The 16904-nt window shown below is 44.4% G+C and overlaps 1 protein-coding gene across 2 annotated transcripts in view; it reads right to left on the reverse strand.

Annotated features, from left to right (window-relative positions):
• The window catches only part of adamtsl3 (ADAMTS-like 3), a 156895-nt gene that overhangs the window by 87465 nt on the left and 52526 nt on the right, over positions 1-16904 (reverse strand). For both annotated transcript variants that reach the window (XM_052507791.1, XM_052507792.1), the window contains exon 5: positions 6790-6864. In XM_052507791.1, coding sequence (XP_052363751.1) covers positions 6790-6864 — 75 coding nt within the window. The remainder of the gene's footprint in view (positions 1-6789; positions 6865-16904) is intronic.

Raw genomic sequence — 16904 nt, forward strand, 5'->3', positions numbered from 1 at the left:
CAGTTGACAGATCTCAACCCCATAGAAAATCTTTGGAGGGAGTTGAAAGTCTGTGTTGCCCAGCAAACAGACCCAAAACATCACTGCTCTAGAGGAGATCTGCATGGAGGAATGGGCCAAAATACTAGCAACAGTGTGTGAAAACCTTGTGAAGACTAACAGAAAACGTTTAACCTCTGTCATGGCCAACAAAGGGTATATAACAAACTATTGAGATAAACGTTATTGACCAAATACTTATTTTCCACCATAGTTTGCAAATAAATTCATTAAAAATCCTACAATGTGATTTTCAGATTTTTTTTTCTCATTTTGTCTGTCATAGTTGAAGTGTACCTATGATGAAAATTACAGGCCTCTCTCAACTTTTTAAGTGGGAGAACTTGTACAATTGGTGGCTGACTAAATACTTTTTTGCCCCACTGTATATGGGCAACGAGGACCTGATCCTAGATCAGCACTCCTACTCTTAGACGCTTTATGCATATGGACCCAATACACCAGGGCTAAGATAAAGGTCACGATGCTAACAGTTTAATATTAAAAAGATCTAACAATAGATACTTCATCATCTCCAATGACAGTCATAAATGTGTGACTCTTTGAATGTCTATTGGCCAAACGACTGAGTGGGTGTGAGAAAATAAACAGTGAATTTGATAAGAGTCATTTCTCATAGAGACATAATCATATTCAGCTGTCCCACAGCACAGCATCGGCCGTTCTTCTTGTCATCCCCCTCTCTCTCTCTTTATTTGTCTTTCTCTAACATATGTGTTTCTCACAAAATCTTTTATGAGGGGGAAGATTCAAACGTCTTCCCAAAACAATGTTTTACATTAGAGATGAATGGAATCACTAACATTTCAACAAACTCTCAATTCACGTTCAACAAATGTTTCTGCAAAGGCTCAGGCATGTTTCATGTATTTTCAACATCAATTATACACTACATCACAAATGACCATTTGGAATTTCACAACTTGAAATAATTAACCACAACGTAGCCCTTTGCCATATCACAAAAATAAGCCATTTGTAAGCCAAATAGCCTTTTAAGAAAAGCCCCAAGGTGAAAATATGATACCACTTCTCTCAAACCGCTCCTAACAGTATTTAGTTTCAGTGGAGTTTGTGAACTTGAAGCTGGGTTCCAGAGGCTTTACATTTCTCAAATCAGCTTTTATTCTGCTCTCCTTTACTGGGTTTCACTCTGCTCTCCTTTACTGGGTTTTACTCTGCTCTCCTTTACTGGGTTTCACTCTGCTCTCCTTTACTGGGTTTTACTCTGCTCTCCTTTACTGGGTTTTACTCTGCTCTCCTTTACTGGGTTTTACTCTGCTCTCCTTTACTGGGTTTACTCTGCTCTCCTTTACTGGGTTTTACTCTGCTCTCCTTTACTGGGTTTTACTCTGCTCTCCTTTACTGGGTTTTACTCTGCTCTCCTTTACTGGGTTTTACTCTGCTCTCCTTTACTGGGTTTTACTCTGCTCTCCTTTACTGGGTTTTACTCTGCTCTCCTTTACTGGGTTTTACTCTGCTCTCCTTTACTGGGTTTTACTCTGCTCTCCTTTACTGGGTTTTACTCTGCTCTCCTTTACTGGGTTTTATTCTGCTCTCCTTACTGGGCTCTCCTTTACTGGGTTTTACTTGCTCTCCTTTACTGGGTTTTACTCTGCTCTCCTTTACTGGGTTTTACTCTGCTCTCCTTTACTGGTTTTTACTCTGCTCTTTACTGGGTTTTACTCTGCTCTCCTTTACTGGGTTTTACTCTGCTCTCCTTTACTGGGTTTTACTCTGCTCTCCTTTACTGGGTTTCACTCTGCTCTCCTTTACTGGGTTTCACTCTGCTCTCCTTTACTGGGTTCACTCTGCTCTCCTTTACTGGGTTTTACTCTGCTCTCCTTTACTGGGTTTTACTCTGCTCTCCTTTACTGGGTTTTACTCTGCTCTCCTTTACTGGGTTTCACTCTGCTCTCCTTTACTGGGTTTTACTCTGCTCTCCTTTACTGGGTTTTACTCTGCTCTCCTTTACTGGGTTTTATTCTGCTCTCCTTTACTGGGTTTTACTCTGCTCTCCTTTACTGGGTTTTACTCTGCTCTCCTTTACTGGGTTTTACTCTGCTCTCCTTTACTGGGTTTTACTCTGCTCTCCTTTACTGGGTTTTACTCTGCTCTCCTTTACTGGGTTTCACTCTGCTCTCCTTTACTGGGTTTTACTCTGCTCTCCTTTACTGGGTTTCACTCTGCTCTCCTTTACTGGGTTTCACTCTGCTCTCCTTTACTGGGTTTTACTCTGCTCTCCTTTACTGGGTTTTACTCTGCTCTCCTTTACTGGGTTTTACTCTGCTCTCCTTTACTGGGTTTTACTGGGTTTTACTCTGCTCTCCTTTACTGGGTTTCCACTCTGCTCTCCTTTACTGGGTTTTACTCTGCTCTCCTTTACTGGGTTTACTCTGCTCTCCTTTACTGGGTTTTACTCTGCTCTCCTTTACTGGGTTTCTTTACTCTGCTCTCCTTTACTGGGTTTTACTCTGCTCTCCTTTACTGGGTTTTACTCTGTTTTACTCTCTCTTTACTGGGTTTTACTCTGCTCTCCTTTACTGGGTTTTATTCTGCTCTCCTTTACTGGGTTTCACTCTGCTCTCCTTTACTGGGTTTTACTCTGCTCTCCTTTACTGGGTTTTACTCTGCTCTCCTTTACTGGGTTTTACTCTGCTCTCCTTTACTGGGTTTTACTCTGCTCTCCTTTACTGGGTTTTACTCTGCTCTCCTTTACTGGGTTTTACTCTGCTCTCCTTTACTGGGTTTTACTCTGCTTTCTGGGTTTTCCTTTACTTTGGGTTTTACTCTGCTCTCCTTTACTGGGTTTTACTCTGCTCTCCTTTACTGGGTTTTACTCTGCTCTCCTTTACTGGGTTTTACTTTCTGCTCTCCTTTACTGGGTTTTACTCTGCTCTCCTTTACTGGGTTTCACTCTGCTCTCCTTTACTGGGTTTTACTCTTCTGCTCTCCTTTACTGGGTTTTACTCTGCTCTCCTTTACTGGGTTTTATTCTGCTCTCCTTTACTGGGTTTTACTCTGCTCTCCTTTACTGGGCTCTCCTTTACTTTTACTCTGCTCTCCTTTACTGGGTTTTCTCTGCTCTCCTTTACTGGGTTTCACTCTGCTCTCCTTTACTGGGTTTTACTCTGCTCTCCTTTACTGGGTTTTACTCTGCTCTCCTTTACTGGGTTTACTCTGCTCTCCTTTACTGGGTTTTACTCTGCTCTCCTTTACTGGGTTTTACTCTGCTCTCCTTTACTGGGTTTTACTCTGCTCTCCTTTACTGGGTTTTACTCTGCTCTCCTTTACTGGGTTTCACTCTGCTCTCCTTTACTGGGTTTTACTCTGCTCTCCTTTACTGGGTTTTACTCTGCTCTCCTTTACTGGGTTTTACTCTCCTTTACTGGGTTTTACTCTGCTCTCCTTTACTGGGTTTTACTCTGCTCTCCTTTACTGGGTTTTACTCTGCTCTCCTTTACTGGGTTTTACTCTGCTCTCCTTTACTGGGTTTTACTCTGCTCTCCTTTACTGGGTTTTACTCTGCTCTCCTTTACTGGGTTTTACTCTGCTCTCCTTTACTGGGTTTTACTTTTACTCTGCTGGGTTTTCTCCTTTACTGGGTTTTACTCTGCTCTCCTTTACTGGGTTTTACTCTGCTCTCCTTTACTGGGTTTTATTCTGCTCTCCTTTACTGGGTTTCACTCTGCTCTCCTTTACTGGGTTTTACTCTGCTCTCCTTTACTGGGTTTTTACTCTGCTCTCCTTTACTGGGTTTTACTCTGCTCTCCTTTACTGGGTTTCACTCTGCTCTCCTTTACTGGGTTTACTCTCTCCTTTACTGGGTTTTACTCTGCTCTCCTTTACTGGGTTTTACTCTGCTCTCCTTTACTGGGTTTTACTCTGCTCTCCTTTACTGGGTTTTACTCTGCTCTCCTTTACTGGGTTTTACTCTGCTCTCCTTTACTGGGTTTTACTCTGCTCTCCTTTACTGGGTTTTACTCTGCTCTCCTTTACTGGGTTTTACTCTGCTCTTTACTGGGTTTTACTCTGCTCTCCTTTACTGGGTTTTACTCTGCTCTCCTTTTGGGTTTTACTCTGCTCTCCTTTACTGGGTTTTACTCTGCTCTCCTTTACTGGGTTTTACTCTGCTCTCCTTTACTGGGTTTTACTCTGCTCTCCTTTACTGGGTTTTACTCTGCTCTCCTTTACTGGGTTTTACTCTGCTCTCCTTTACTGGGTTTTACTCTGCTCTCCTTTACTCTGCTTACTCCTTTACTGGGTTTCACTCTGCTCTCCTTTACTGGGTTTCTGCTCTCCTTTACTGCTCTGCTCTCCTTTACTGGGTTTTACTCTGCTCTCCTTTACTGGGTTTTACTCTGCTCTCCTTTACTGGGTTTTACTCTGCTCTCCTTTACTGGGTTTTACTCTGCTCTCCTTTACTGGGTTTTTACTGCTCTCTCCTTTTTACTGGGCTGCTCTCCTTTACTGGGTTTTACTCTGCTCTCCTTTACTGGGTTTTACTCTGCTCTCCTTTACTGGGTTTTACTCTGCTCTCCTTTACTGGGTTTTACTCTGCTCTCCTTTACTGGGTTTTACTCTGCTCTCCTTTACTGGGTTTTACTTTACTGGGTTTTACTCTGCTCTCCTTTACTGGGTTTTACTCTGCTCTCCTTTACTGGGTTTTACTCTGCTCTCCTTTACTGGGTTTTTTTACTCTGCTTTCTCCTTTACTGGGTTTTACTGGGTTTTACTCTGCTCTCCTTTACTGGGTTTTACTCTGCTCTCCTTTACTGGGTTTTACTCTGCTCTCCTTTACTGGGTTTCACTCTGCTCTCCTTTACTGGGTTTTACTCTGCTCTCCTTTACTGGGTTTTACTCTGCTCTCCTTTACTGGGTTTTACTCTGCTCTCCTTTACTGGGTTTTACTCTGCTCTCCTTTACTGGGTTTTTCTGCTCTCCTTTACTGGGTTTTACTCTGCTCTCCTTTACTGGGTTTCACTCTGCTCTCCTTTACTGGGTTTCTACTTTACTGGGTTTTACTCTGCTCTCCTTTACTGGGTTTTACTCTGCTCTCCTTTACTGGGTTTTACTCTGCTCTCATTTACTGGGCTCTTTTACTGGGTTTCTGCTCTCCTTTACTGGGTTTCACTCTGCTCTCCTTTACTGGGTTTTACTCTGCTCTCCTTTACTGGGTTTTACTCTGCTCTCCTTTACTGGGTTTTACTCTGCTCTCCTTTACTGGGTTTTTTACTCTGCTCTCCTTTACTGGGTTTTACTCTGCTCTCCTTTACTGGGTTTTACTCTGCTCTCCTTTACTGGGTTTTACTTTACTGGGCTCTCCTTTACTGGGTTTTACTCTGCTCTCCTTTACTGGGTTTCACTCTGCTCTCCTTTACTGGGTTTCACTCTGCTCTCCTTTACTGGGGTTTACTCTGCTCTCCTTTACTGGGTTTTACTCTGCTCTCCTTTACTGGGTTTTACTCTGCTCTCCTTTACTGGGTTTCACTCTGCTCTCCTTTACTGGGTTTTACTCTGCTCTCCTTTACTGGGTTTCACTCTGCTCTCCTTTACTGGGTTTCACTCTGCTCTCCTTTACTGGGTTTCACTCTGCTCTCCTTTACTGGGTTTTACTCTGCTCTCCTTTACTGGGTTTTACTCTGCTCTCCTTTACTGGGTTTCACTCTGCTCTCCTTTACTGGGTTTTACTCTGCTCTCCTTTACTGGGTTTTACTCTGCTCTCCTTTACTGGGTTTTACTCTGCTCTCCTTTACTGGGTTTCACTCTGCTCTCCTTTACTGGGTTTCACTCTGCTCTCCTTTACTGGGTTTCACTCTGCTCTCCTTTACTGGGTTTTACTCTGCTCTCCTTTACTGGGTTTCACTCTGCTCTCCTTTACTGGGTTTCACTCTGCTCTCCTTTACTGGGTTTTACTCTGCTCTCCTTTACTGGGTTTCACTCTGCTCTCCTTTACTGGGTTTTATTCTGCTCTCCTTTCCTTTTTTTTTTCGACAGTTCTGCTTTTTTACGTCACTGTTCTTTTCCTTCTCCATGTCGGCCTCGCTAGTCTCCTGATAGTTGATAAACGATCTGTTAAAGTAATTTGAAGGTCACTCCAAACCCTTGTTTTGTAACATCTGACAAAACACACATCCACTTAAACATGTGGAGTTGTAGGGGTGTATTATGATGTTGGCCACCAACGAGGCAGCTGGAGTTAGTCATGTCTCCTGTGGAATCAGAGACACACACACACATACACATACACATACACACATACACACAAACATACACACATGCACACACGCACATACACACACACACACACAAACACTCACCACACAGTGTGAACCTCATTGGAACATTCTGGGATCTCTGAACATTCTTGAATGGCAAAGCATGACGTGTGTGTGTGTGTGTGTGTGTGTGTGTGTGTGTGTGTGTGTGTGTGTGTGTGTGTGTGTGTGTGTGTGTGTGTGTGTGTGTGTGTGTGTGTGTGTGTGTGTGTGTACACATATCAGAGTGGCTCGTTGTCAGTGTGGTATGTGATTCTCACAGTGCTGGGCAGAGTTAGACATAACGTGATGACTTCCTCTATAAATCACTAGCACTGATCAGCTGCCAGTAGAACATTTGTTAGCCCAGATGTTTAGAAAGCGAGACCAAGAGAAAGTGTGTGTGGTTGTGTGTGTGTGTGTGTGTGTGTGTGTGCAGGTTGGACAGCCCCTTGAACAGTGAAGTACTCACCTATGACATCAGGTCCCTTGGAGCTGACTCTCAAACTCCTGCTTCCCAAGGGGACTTCCAGCACTGTCTTCACAGCTGTAGGACAAAGTAGATTTTATTTAGACTACTCAACAAATGCCAAAATGTCTCCACAATAACCCAAATCTCAACAAATTCCTGAATACATACAATTGCCACAGTATACTTAAAATGTCAGCACAATACACAGAAATGTCTCCACAATAACCCAAATCTCAACAAATTCCTGAATACATACAATTGCCACAGTATACTAAAAATGTCAGCACAATACACAGAAATGTCTCCACAATAACCCAAATCTCAACAAATTCCTGAATACATACATTTGCCACAGTATACTAAAAATGTCAGCACAATACACAGAAATGTCTCCACAATATAAAAAATGTAATCACATAAAATGTCCTCAGAATACACAAGACACTCTTAGAATACAATACACCAAATGTCCTAAAGAAATACACGCTTAGTTAATCTGGAAATAGATACGGCAGATACAGACATAATTAATAGATGGTCTCTCAACACGACACATTTCTGAGTGTAACAATAGTCCACTAAGCTGTTGGGTAGATCGCACTCTCACGCCTGAGTTCCTGTTGCAGTGTGGGAATAATGGGACGACCCTAAAGTAAAGACATCCCACACTTAGCTCTTCCTCGTATCACTTGTTTTATTAAAGCTGACGTGTCTTCCTCTTCGTCAGAGCTTTTGCTGAAAGCCAAGAGGTTGACACGTCAGCTTTAATAAAGGGAGAAAATTAAAAAGCTTGTAAGTGATAGGAGAAAGAGCAGTCTGCAGGTTACTTTTCCCTTTTAGGGTAAACAAATGAAGCAATCTTTTCCTGTTCTTATTATCGAGCTGGCGTGACTGTTTCCTCCCTGTTTCAGTTGATTTGTACAATGAACTCCTTTTGGCTTCAGATCTCACCATGAACATGAACATCAGTAAATAAAGTTGGGCCGGTCCTAAATGGTACCCTATTACCTATATAGTGCACTACCTTTGACTGGGACCCCATAGGGCTCTGTCATGTAGGGAATAAGGTGCCCTTTTGGGACACAGCCAGCGTGTAGGAGTTCTACTTCAGTTGGCAGATCATACTGACCTTCCGTGTCTTATCAACGAAGGGGGTTGGTGAGGCCAAAGGAAAGTGTGTTGAAACACTTCCAGCAACTGATTAAGCATTCAGTCCATGTAAAAAAATGAAAAATATGACAACAAATTTTATGAGGTCAAATAGAACTGTGTCAAAACTATTTTGTTTCAAAGTGGAATGAAATAATGTATCTCGAGAAGTAGCAGTGTTGAAAAACCTGGAGTGACCGTTGGACGGTAAAAGCACAGTCAGAGTCCCAAGTGACAGCCTAGGGGCCCTGGTCAAATGTAGTGTACTATACAGGAATGGGGTGCCATTTGGGACGTAGGCCAAGACTGTGACAAGGAATGTTCTTCCAAGGAGCAACATGGAATTGGAGTTTAGTAACCAGAGAGGAAAAATGTATTTCTCCCTCTGCAGTCTGTAATGTGACCATTCTAAATGTGTTAATGTGAAAACAGAACAACAAAACAGTGTACAGTAGAATATAGTACAGTAGAATATAGTACAGCAGAATATAGTACAGTAGAATATAGTACAGTAGAATATAGTACAGTAAAATATAGTACAGTAGAATATAGTACAGTAGAATATAGTACAGTAGAATATAGTACAGTAGAATATAGTACAGTAGAATATAGTACAGTAAAATATAGTACAGTAGAATATAGTACAGTAGAATATAGTACAGTAGAATATAGTACAGTATAGTACAGTAGAATATAGTACAGTAGAATATAGTACAGTAGAATATAGTACAGTATAGTACAGTAGAATATAGTACAGTAGAATATAGTACAGTAGAATATAGTACAGTAGAATATAGTACAGTAGAATATAGTACAGTAGAATATAGTACAGTAGAATATAGTACAGTAGAATATAGTACAGTAGAATATAGTACAGTAGAATATAGTACAGTAGAATATAGTACAGTAGAATATAGTACAGTAGAATATAGTACAGTAGAATATAGTACAGTAAAATATAGTACAGTAGAATATAGTACAGTAGAATATAGTACAGTAGACAGTATAGTACAGTAGAATATAGTACAGTAGAATATAGTACAGTAGAATATAGTACAGTAGAATATAGTACAGTAGAATATAGTACAGTAGAATATAGTACAGTAGAATATAGTACAGTAGAATATAGTACAGTAGAATATAGTACAGTAGAATATAGTACAGTAGAATATAGTACAGTAGAAAATGTGTCCAATATAGTATGACCTCCTACAGCAGTCAAATATGAGATTAGGCAAGAAGGGTTTGTGTGTGTATATATGTGTGTATATGTGTATTTGTGTTCACACGTGTGTGTGTGTGTGTGTGTGTGTGTGTGTGTGTGTGTGTGTGTGTGTGTGTGTGTGTGTGTGTGTGTGTGTGTGTGTGTGTGTGTGTGTGTGTGTGTGTGTGTGTGTCACTGGGGCATATCACTTTCTACTCAAACTCTGAGGTTTAGTTTTCCAATGGAGAGATAAACCAGGTGATAACATCTGATATCTACTGTAGAAACACCTTGTGACAGTCACATTAACACCCCCCTCCCCCTCCAACCAGGGGATAACATCTGATATCTACTGTAGAAACACCTTGTGACAGTCACGTTAACACCCCCCTCCCCCTCCAACCAGGGGATAACATCTGATATCTACTGTAGAAACACCTTGTGACAGTCACGTTAACACCCCCCCCCCTCCAACCAGGGGATAACATCTGATATCTACTGTAGAAACACCTTGTGACAGTCACGTTAACACCCCCCTCCCCCTCCAACCAGGGGATAACATCTGATATCTACTGTAGAAACACCTTGTGACAGTCACGTTAACACCCCCTCCCCTCCAACCAGGGGATAACATCTGATATCTACTGTAGAAACACCTTGTGACAGTCACGTTAACACCCCCTCCCCTCCAACCAGGTGATAACATCTGATATCTACTGTAGAAACACCTTGTGACAGTCACATTAACACCCCTGACAGACGTTAACCCCTCCAACCAGGTGATAACATCTGATATCTACTGTAGAAACACCTTGTGACAGTCACGTTAACACCCCCCTCCCCCTCCAACCAGGGGATAACATCTGATATCTACTGTAGAAACACCTTGTGACAGTCACGTTAACACCCCCTCCCCTCCAACCAGGGGATAACATCTGATATCTACTGTAGAAACACCTTGTGACAGTCACGTTAACACCCCCCCCCCTCCAACCAGGTGATAACATCTGATATCTACTGTAGAAACACCTTGTGACAGTCACGTTAACACCCCCTCCCCCTCCAACCAGGTGATAACATCTGATATCTACTGTAGAAACACCTTGTGACAGTCACGTTAACACCCCCCTCCCCCTCCAACCAGGGATAACATCTGATATCTACTGTAGAAACACCTTGTGACAGTCACGTTAACACCCCCCTCCCCCTCCAACCAGGTGATAACATCTGATATCTACTGTAGAAACACCTTGTGACAGTCACGTTAACACCCCCCCCCCTCCAACCAGGTGATAACATCTGATATCTACTGTAGAAACACCTTGTGACAGTCACGTTAACACCCCCCCTCCAACCAGGGGATAACATCTGATATCTACTGTAGAAACACCTTGTGACAGTCACGTTAACACCCCCCTCCCCCTCCAACCAGGTGATAACATCTGATATCTACTGTAGAAACACCTTGTGACAGTCACGTTAACACCCCCCTCCCCCTCCAACCAGGGGATAACATCTGATATCTACTGTAGAAACACCTTGTGACAGTCACGTTAACACCCCCTCCCCTCCAACCAGGGGATAACATCTGATATCTACTGTAGAAACACCTTGTGACAGTCACGTTAACACCCCCTCCCCTCCAACCAGGGATAACATCTGATATCTACTGTAGAAACACCTTGTGACAGTCACACATTAACACCCCCTCCCCTCCAACCAGGTGATAACATCTGATATCTACTGTAGAAACACCTTGTGACAGTCACGTTAACACCCCCTCCCCTCCAACCAGGTGATAACATCTGATATCTACTGTAGAAACACCTTGTGACAGTCACGTTAACACCCCCTCCCCTCCAACCAGGTGATAACATCTGATATCTACTGTAGAAACACCTTGTGACAGTCACGTTAACACCCCCTCCCCTCCAACCAGGGGATAACATCTGATATCTACTGTAGAAACACCTTGTGACAGTCACGTTAACACCCCCTCCCCTCCAACCAGGTGATAACATCTGATATCTACTGTAGAAACACCTTGTGACAGTCACGTTAACACCCCCTCCCCTCCAACCAGGTGATAACATCTGATATCTACTGTAGAAACACCTTGTGACAGTCACGTTAACACCCCCTCCCCTCCAACCAGGGGATAACATCTGATATCTACTGTAGAAACACCTTGTGACAGTCACGTTAACACCCCCTCCCCTCCAACCAGGTGATAACATCTGATATCTACTGTAGAAACACCTTGTGACAGTCACGTTAACACCCCCTCCCCTCCAACCAGGTGATAACATCTGATATCTACTGTAGAAACACCTAGAAACACCTGTGTGACAGTCACGTTAACACCCCCTCCCCTCCAACCAGGGGATAACATCTGATATCTACTGTAGAAACACCTTGTGACAGTCACGTTAACACCCCCCTCCCCCTCCAACCAGGGGATAACATCTGATATCTACTGTAGAAACACCTTGTGACAGTCACGTTAACACCCCCCCCCCTCCAACCAGGGGATAACATCTGATATCTACTGTAGAAACACCTTGTGACAGTCACGTTAACACCCCCCCCCCCCCCTCCAACCAGGGGATAACATCTGATATCTACTGTAGAAACACCTTGTGACAGTCACGTTAACACCCCCCTCCCCCTCCAACCAGGGGATAACATCTGATATCTACTGTAGAAACACCTTGTGACAGTCACGTTAACACCCCTCCCCTCCAACCAGGGGATAACATCTGATATCTACTGTAGAAACACCTTGTGACAGTCACGTTAACACCCCCCCCCTCCAACCAGGGATAACATCTGATATCTACTGTAGAAACACCTTGTGACAGTCACGTTAACACCCCCACCCCCCTCCAACCAGGGGATAACATCTGATATCTACTGTAGAAACACCTTGTGACAGTCACGTTAACACCCCCCCCCTCCAACCAGGGATAACATCTGATATCTACTGTAGAAACACCTTGTGACAGTCACGTTAACACCCCCCCCCTCCAACCAGGTGATAACATCTGATATCTACTGTAGAAACACCTTGTGACAGTCACGTTAACACCCCCTCCCCCTCCAACCAGGGGATAACATCTGATATCTACTGTAGAAACACCTTGTGACAGTCACGTTAACACCCCCTCCCCTCCAACCAGGTGATAACATCTGATATCTACTGTAGAAACACCTTGTGACAGTCACATTAACACCCCCCTCCCCCTCCAACCAGGGATAACATCTGATATCTACTGTAGAAACACCTTGTGACAGTCACGTTAACACCCCCTCCCCTCCAACCAGGGGATAACATCTGATATCTACTGTAGAAACACCTTGTGACAGTCACGTTAACACCCCCTCCCCTCCAACCAGGTGATAACATCTGATATCTACTGTAGAAACACCTTGTGACAGTCACGTTAACACCCCCCCCCCTCCAACCAGGTGATAACATCTGATATCTACTGTAGAAACACCTTGTGACAGTCACATTAACACCCCCTCCCCTCCAACCAGGTGATAACATCTGATATCTACTGTAGAAACACCTTGTGACAGTCACGTTAACACCCCCCCCCCCCTCCAACCAGGGGATAACATCTGATATCTACTGTAGAAACACCTTGTGACAGTCACGTTAACACCCCCTCCCCTCCAACCAGGGGATAACATCTGATATCTACTGTAGAAACACCTTGTGACAGTCACGTTAACACCCCCCTCCAACCAGGTGATAACATCTGATATCTACTGTAGAAACACCTTGTGACAGTCACGTTAACACCCCCCTCCAACCAGGGGATAACATCTGATATCTACTGTAGAAACACCTTGTGACAGTCACGTTAACACCCCTCCCCCTCCAACCAGGTGATAACATCTGATATCTACTGTAGAAACACCTTGTGACAGTCACGTTAACACCCCCCCCCTCCAACCAGGGATAACATCTGATATCTACTGTAGAAACACCTTGTGACAGTCACGTTAACACCCCCTCCCCTCCAACCAGGTGATAACATCTGATATCTACTGTAGAAACACCTTGTGACAGTCACGTTAACACCCCCTCCCCTCCAACCAGGGATAACATCTGATATCTACTGTAGAAACACCTTGTGACAGTCACATTAACACCTTGTGACAGTCCCCTCCCCTCCAACCAGGGATAACATCTGATATCTACTGTAGAAACACCTTGTGACAGTCACGTTAACACCTTGTGACAGTCCCCCCCCTCCAACCAGGGGATAACATCTGATATCTACTGTAGAAACACCTTGTGACAGTCACGTTAACACCCCCCTTCCCCTCCAACCAGGGGATAACATCTGATATCTACTGTAGAAACACCTTGTGACAGTCACGTTAACACCCCCCCCCTCCAACCAGGTGATAACATCTGATATCTACTGTAGAAACACCTTGTGACAGTCACGTTAACACCCCCCTCCAACCAGGGGATAACATCTGATATCTACTGTAGAAACACCTTGTGACAGTCACGTTAACACCCCCCTCCCCCTCCAACCAGGGGATAACATCTGATATCTACTGTAGAAACACCTTGTGACAGTCACGTTAACACCCCCTCCCCTCCAACCAGGGGATAACATCTGATATCTACTGTAGAAACACCTTGTGACAGTCACGTTAACACCCCCCTCCCCCTCCAACCAGGGGATAACATCTGATATCTACTGTAGAAACACCTTGTGACAGTCACGTTAACACCCCCCTCCCCCTCCAACCAGGTGATAACATCTGATATCTACTGTAGAAACACCTTGTGACAGTCACGTTAACACCCCCCTCCCCCTCCAACCAGGGGATAACATCTGATATCTACTGTAGAAACACCTTGTGACAGTCACGTTAACACCCCCCTCCCCCTCCAACCAGGTGATAACATCTGATATCTACTGTAGAAACACCTTGTGACAGTCACGTTAACACCCCCCTCCCCCTCCAACCAGGGGATAACATCTGATATCTACTGTAGAAACACCTTGTGACAGTCACGTTAACACCCCCCTCCAACCAGGGGATAACATCTGATATCTACTGTAGAAACACCTTGTGACAGTCACGTTAACACCCCCTCCCCTCCAACCAGGGGATAACATCTGATATCTACTGTAGAAACACCTTGTGACAGTCACGTTAACACCCCCTCCCCTCCAACCAGGTGATAACATCTGATATCTACTGTAGAAACACCTTGTGACAGTCACGATATCTACTTAACACCCCCCTCCCCTCCAACCAGGGATAACATCTGATATCTACTGTAGAAACACCTTGTGACAGTCACGTTAACACCCCCCCCCTCCAACCAGGGGATAACATCTGATATCTACTGTAGAAACACCTTGTGACAGTCACGTTAACACCCCCTCCCCCTCCAACCAGGTGATAACATCTGATATCTACTGTAGAAACACCTTGTGACAGTCACGTTAACACCCCCTCCCCTCCAACCAGGTGATAACATCTGATATCTACTGTAGAAACACCTTGTGACAGTCACGTTAACACCCCCCTCCCCCTCCAACCAGGGGATAACATCTGATATCTACTGTAGAAACACCTTGTGACAGTCACGTTAACACCCCCCTCCCCCTCCAACCAGGGGATAACATCTGATATCTACTGTAGAAACACCTTGTGACAGTCACATTAACACCCCCTCCCCTCCAACCAGGTGATAACATCTGATATCTACTGTAGAAACACCTTGTGACAGTCACGTTAACACCCCCCCTCCAACCCCTCCAACCAGGGGATAACATCTGATATCTACTGTAGAAACACCTTGTGACAGTCACGTTAACACCCCCCCTCCAACCAGGGGATAACATCTGATATCTACTGTAGATATCTACTGTAGAAACACCTTGTGACAGTCACGTTAACACCCCCTCCCCTCCAACCAGGGGATAACATCTGATATCTACTGTAGAAACACCTTGTGACAGTCACGTTAACACCCCCCCCCCTCCAACCAGGTGATAACATCTGATATCTACTGTAGAAACACCTTGTGACAGTCACGTTAACACCCCCCTCCAACCAGGGGATAACATCTGATATCTACTGTAGAAACACCTTGTGACAGTCACGTTAACACCCCCCTCCAACCAGGGGATAACATCTGATATCTACTGTAGAAACACCTTGTGACAGTCACGTTAACACCCCCCCCCCTCCAACCAGGGGATAACATCTGATATCTACTGTAGAAACACCTTGTGACAGTCACGTTAACACCCCCCCCCCTCCAACCAGGGGATAACATCTGATATCTACTGTAGAAACACCTTGTGACAGTCACGTTAACACCCCCCTCCCCCTCCAACCAGGGGATAACATCTGATATCTACTGTAAACACCTTGTGACAGTCACGTTAACACCCCCTCCCCTCCAACCAGGTGATAACATCTGATATCTACTGTAGAAACACCTTGTGACAGTCACGTTAACACCCCCCTCCCCCTCCAACCAGGTGATAACATCTGATATCTACTGTAGAAACACCTTGTGACAGTCACGTTAACACCCCCCCCCCTCCAACCAGGGGATAACATCTGATATCTACTGTAGAAACACCTTGTGACAGTCACGTTAACATCTACCCCCTCCCCTCCAACCAGGGGATAACATCTGATATCTACTGTAGAAACACCTTGTGACAGTCACGTTAACACCCCCTCCCCTCCAACCAGGTGATAACATCTGATATCTACTGTAGAAACACCTTGTGACAGTCACGTTAACACCCCCCTCCCCCTCCAACCAGGGGATAACATCTGATATCTACTGTAGAAACACCTTGTGACAGTCACGTTAACACCCCCTCCCCTCCAACCAGGGGATAACATCTGATATCTACTGTAGAAACACCTTGTGACAGTCACGTTAACACCCCCCTCCCCCTCCAACCAGGGGATAACATCTGATATCTACTGTAGAAACACCTTGTGACAGTCACGTTAACACGTTAACCCCCTCCCCTCCAACCAGGGGATAACATCTGATATCTACTGTAGAAACACCTTGTGACAGTCACGTTAACACCCCCCTCCCCCTCCAACCAGGGGATAACATCTGATATCTACTGTAGAAACACCTTGTGACAGTCACGTTAACAGGTGATAACCCCTCACCCTCCAACCAGGGGATAACATCTGATATCTACTGTAGAAACACCTTGTGACAGTCACGTTAACACCCCCTCCCCTCCAACCAGGGGATAACATCTGATATCTACTGTAGAAACACCTTGTGACAGTCACGTTAACACCCCCTCCCCTCCAACCAGGTGATAACATCTGATATCTACTGTAGAAACACCTTGTGACAGTCACGTTAACACCCCCTCCCCTCCAACCAGGTGATAACATCTGATATCTACTGTAGAAACACCTTGTGACAGTCACGTTAACACCCCCTCCCTCCAACCAGGGGATAACATCTGATATCTACTGTAGAAACACCTTGTGACAGTCACATTAACACCCCCTCCCCCTCCAACCAGGGATAACATCTGATATCTACTGTAGAAACACCTTGTGACAGTCACGTTAACACCCCCTCCCCCTCCAACCAGGTGATAACATCTGATATCTACTGTAGAAACACCTTGTGACAGTCACGATAACATTAACACCCCCTCCCCTCCAACCAGGTGATAACATCTGATATCTACTGTAGAAACACCTTGTGACAGTCACGTTA

This window comes from Oncorhynchus keta, unplaced genomic scaffold (assembly GCF_023373465.1).
Source record: "Oncorhynchus keta strain PuntledgeMale-10-30-2019 unplaced genomic scaffold, Oket_V2 Un_contig_3157_pilon_pilon, whole genome shotgun sequence".
Taxonomy (NCBI): Eukaryota; Metazoa; Chordata; class Actinopteri; order Salmoniformes; family Salmonidae; genus Oncorhynchus; species Oncorhynchus keta.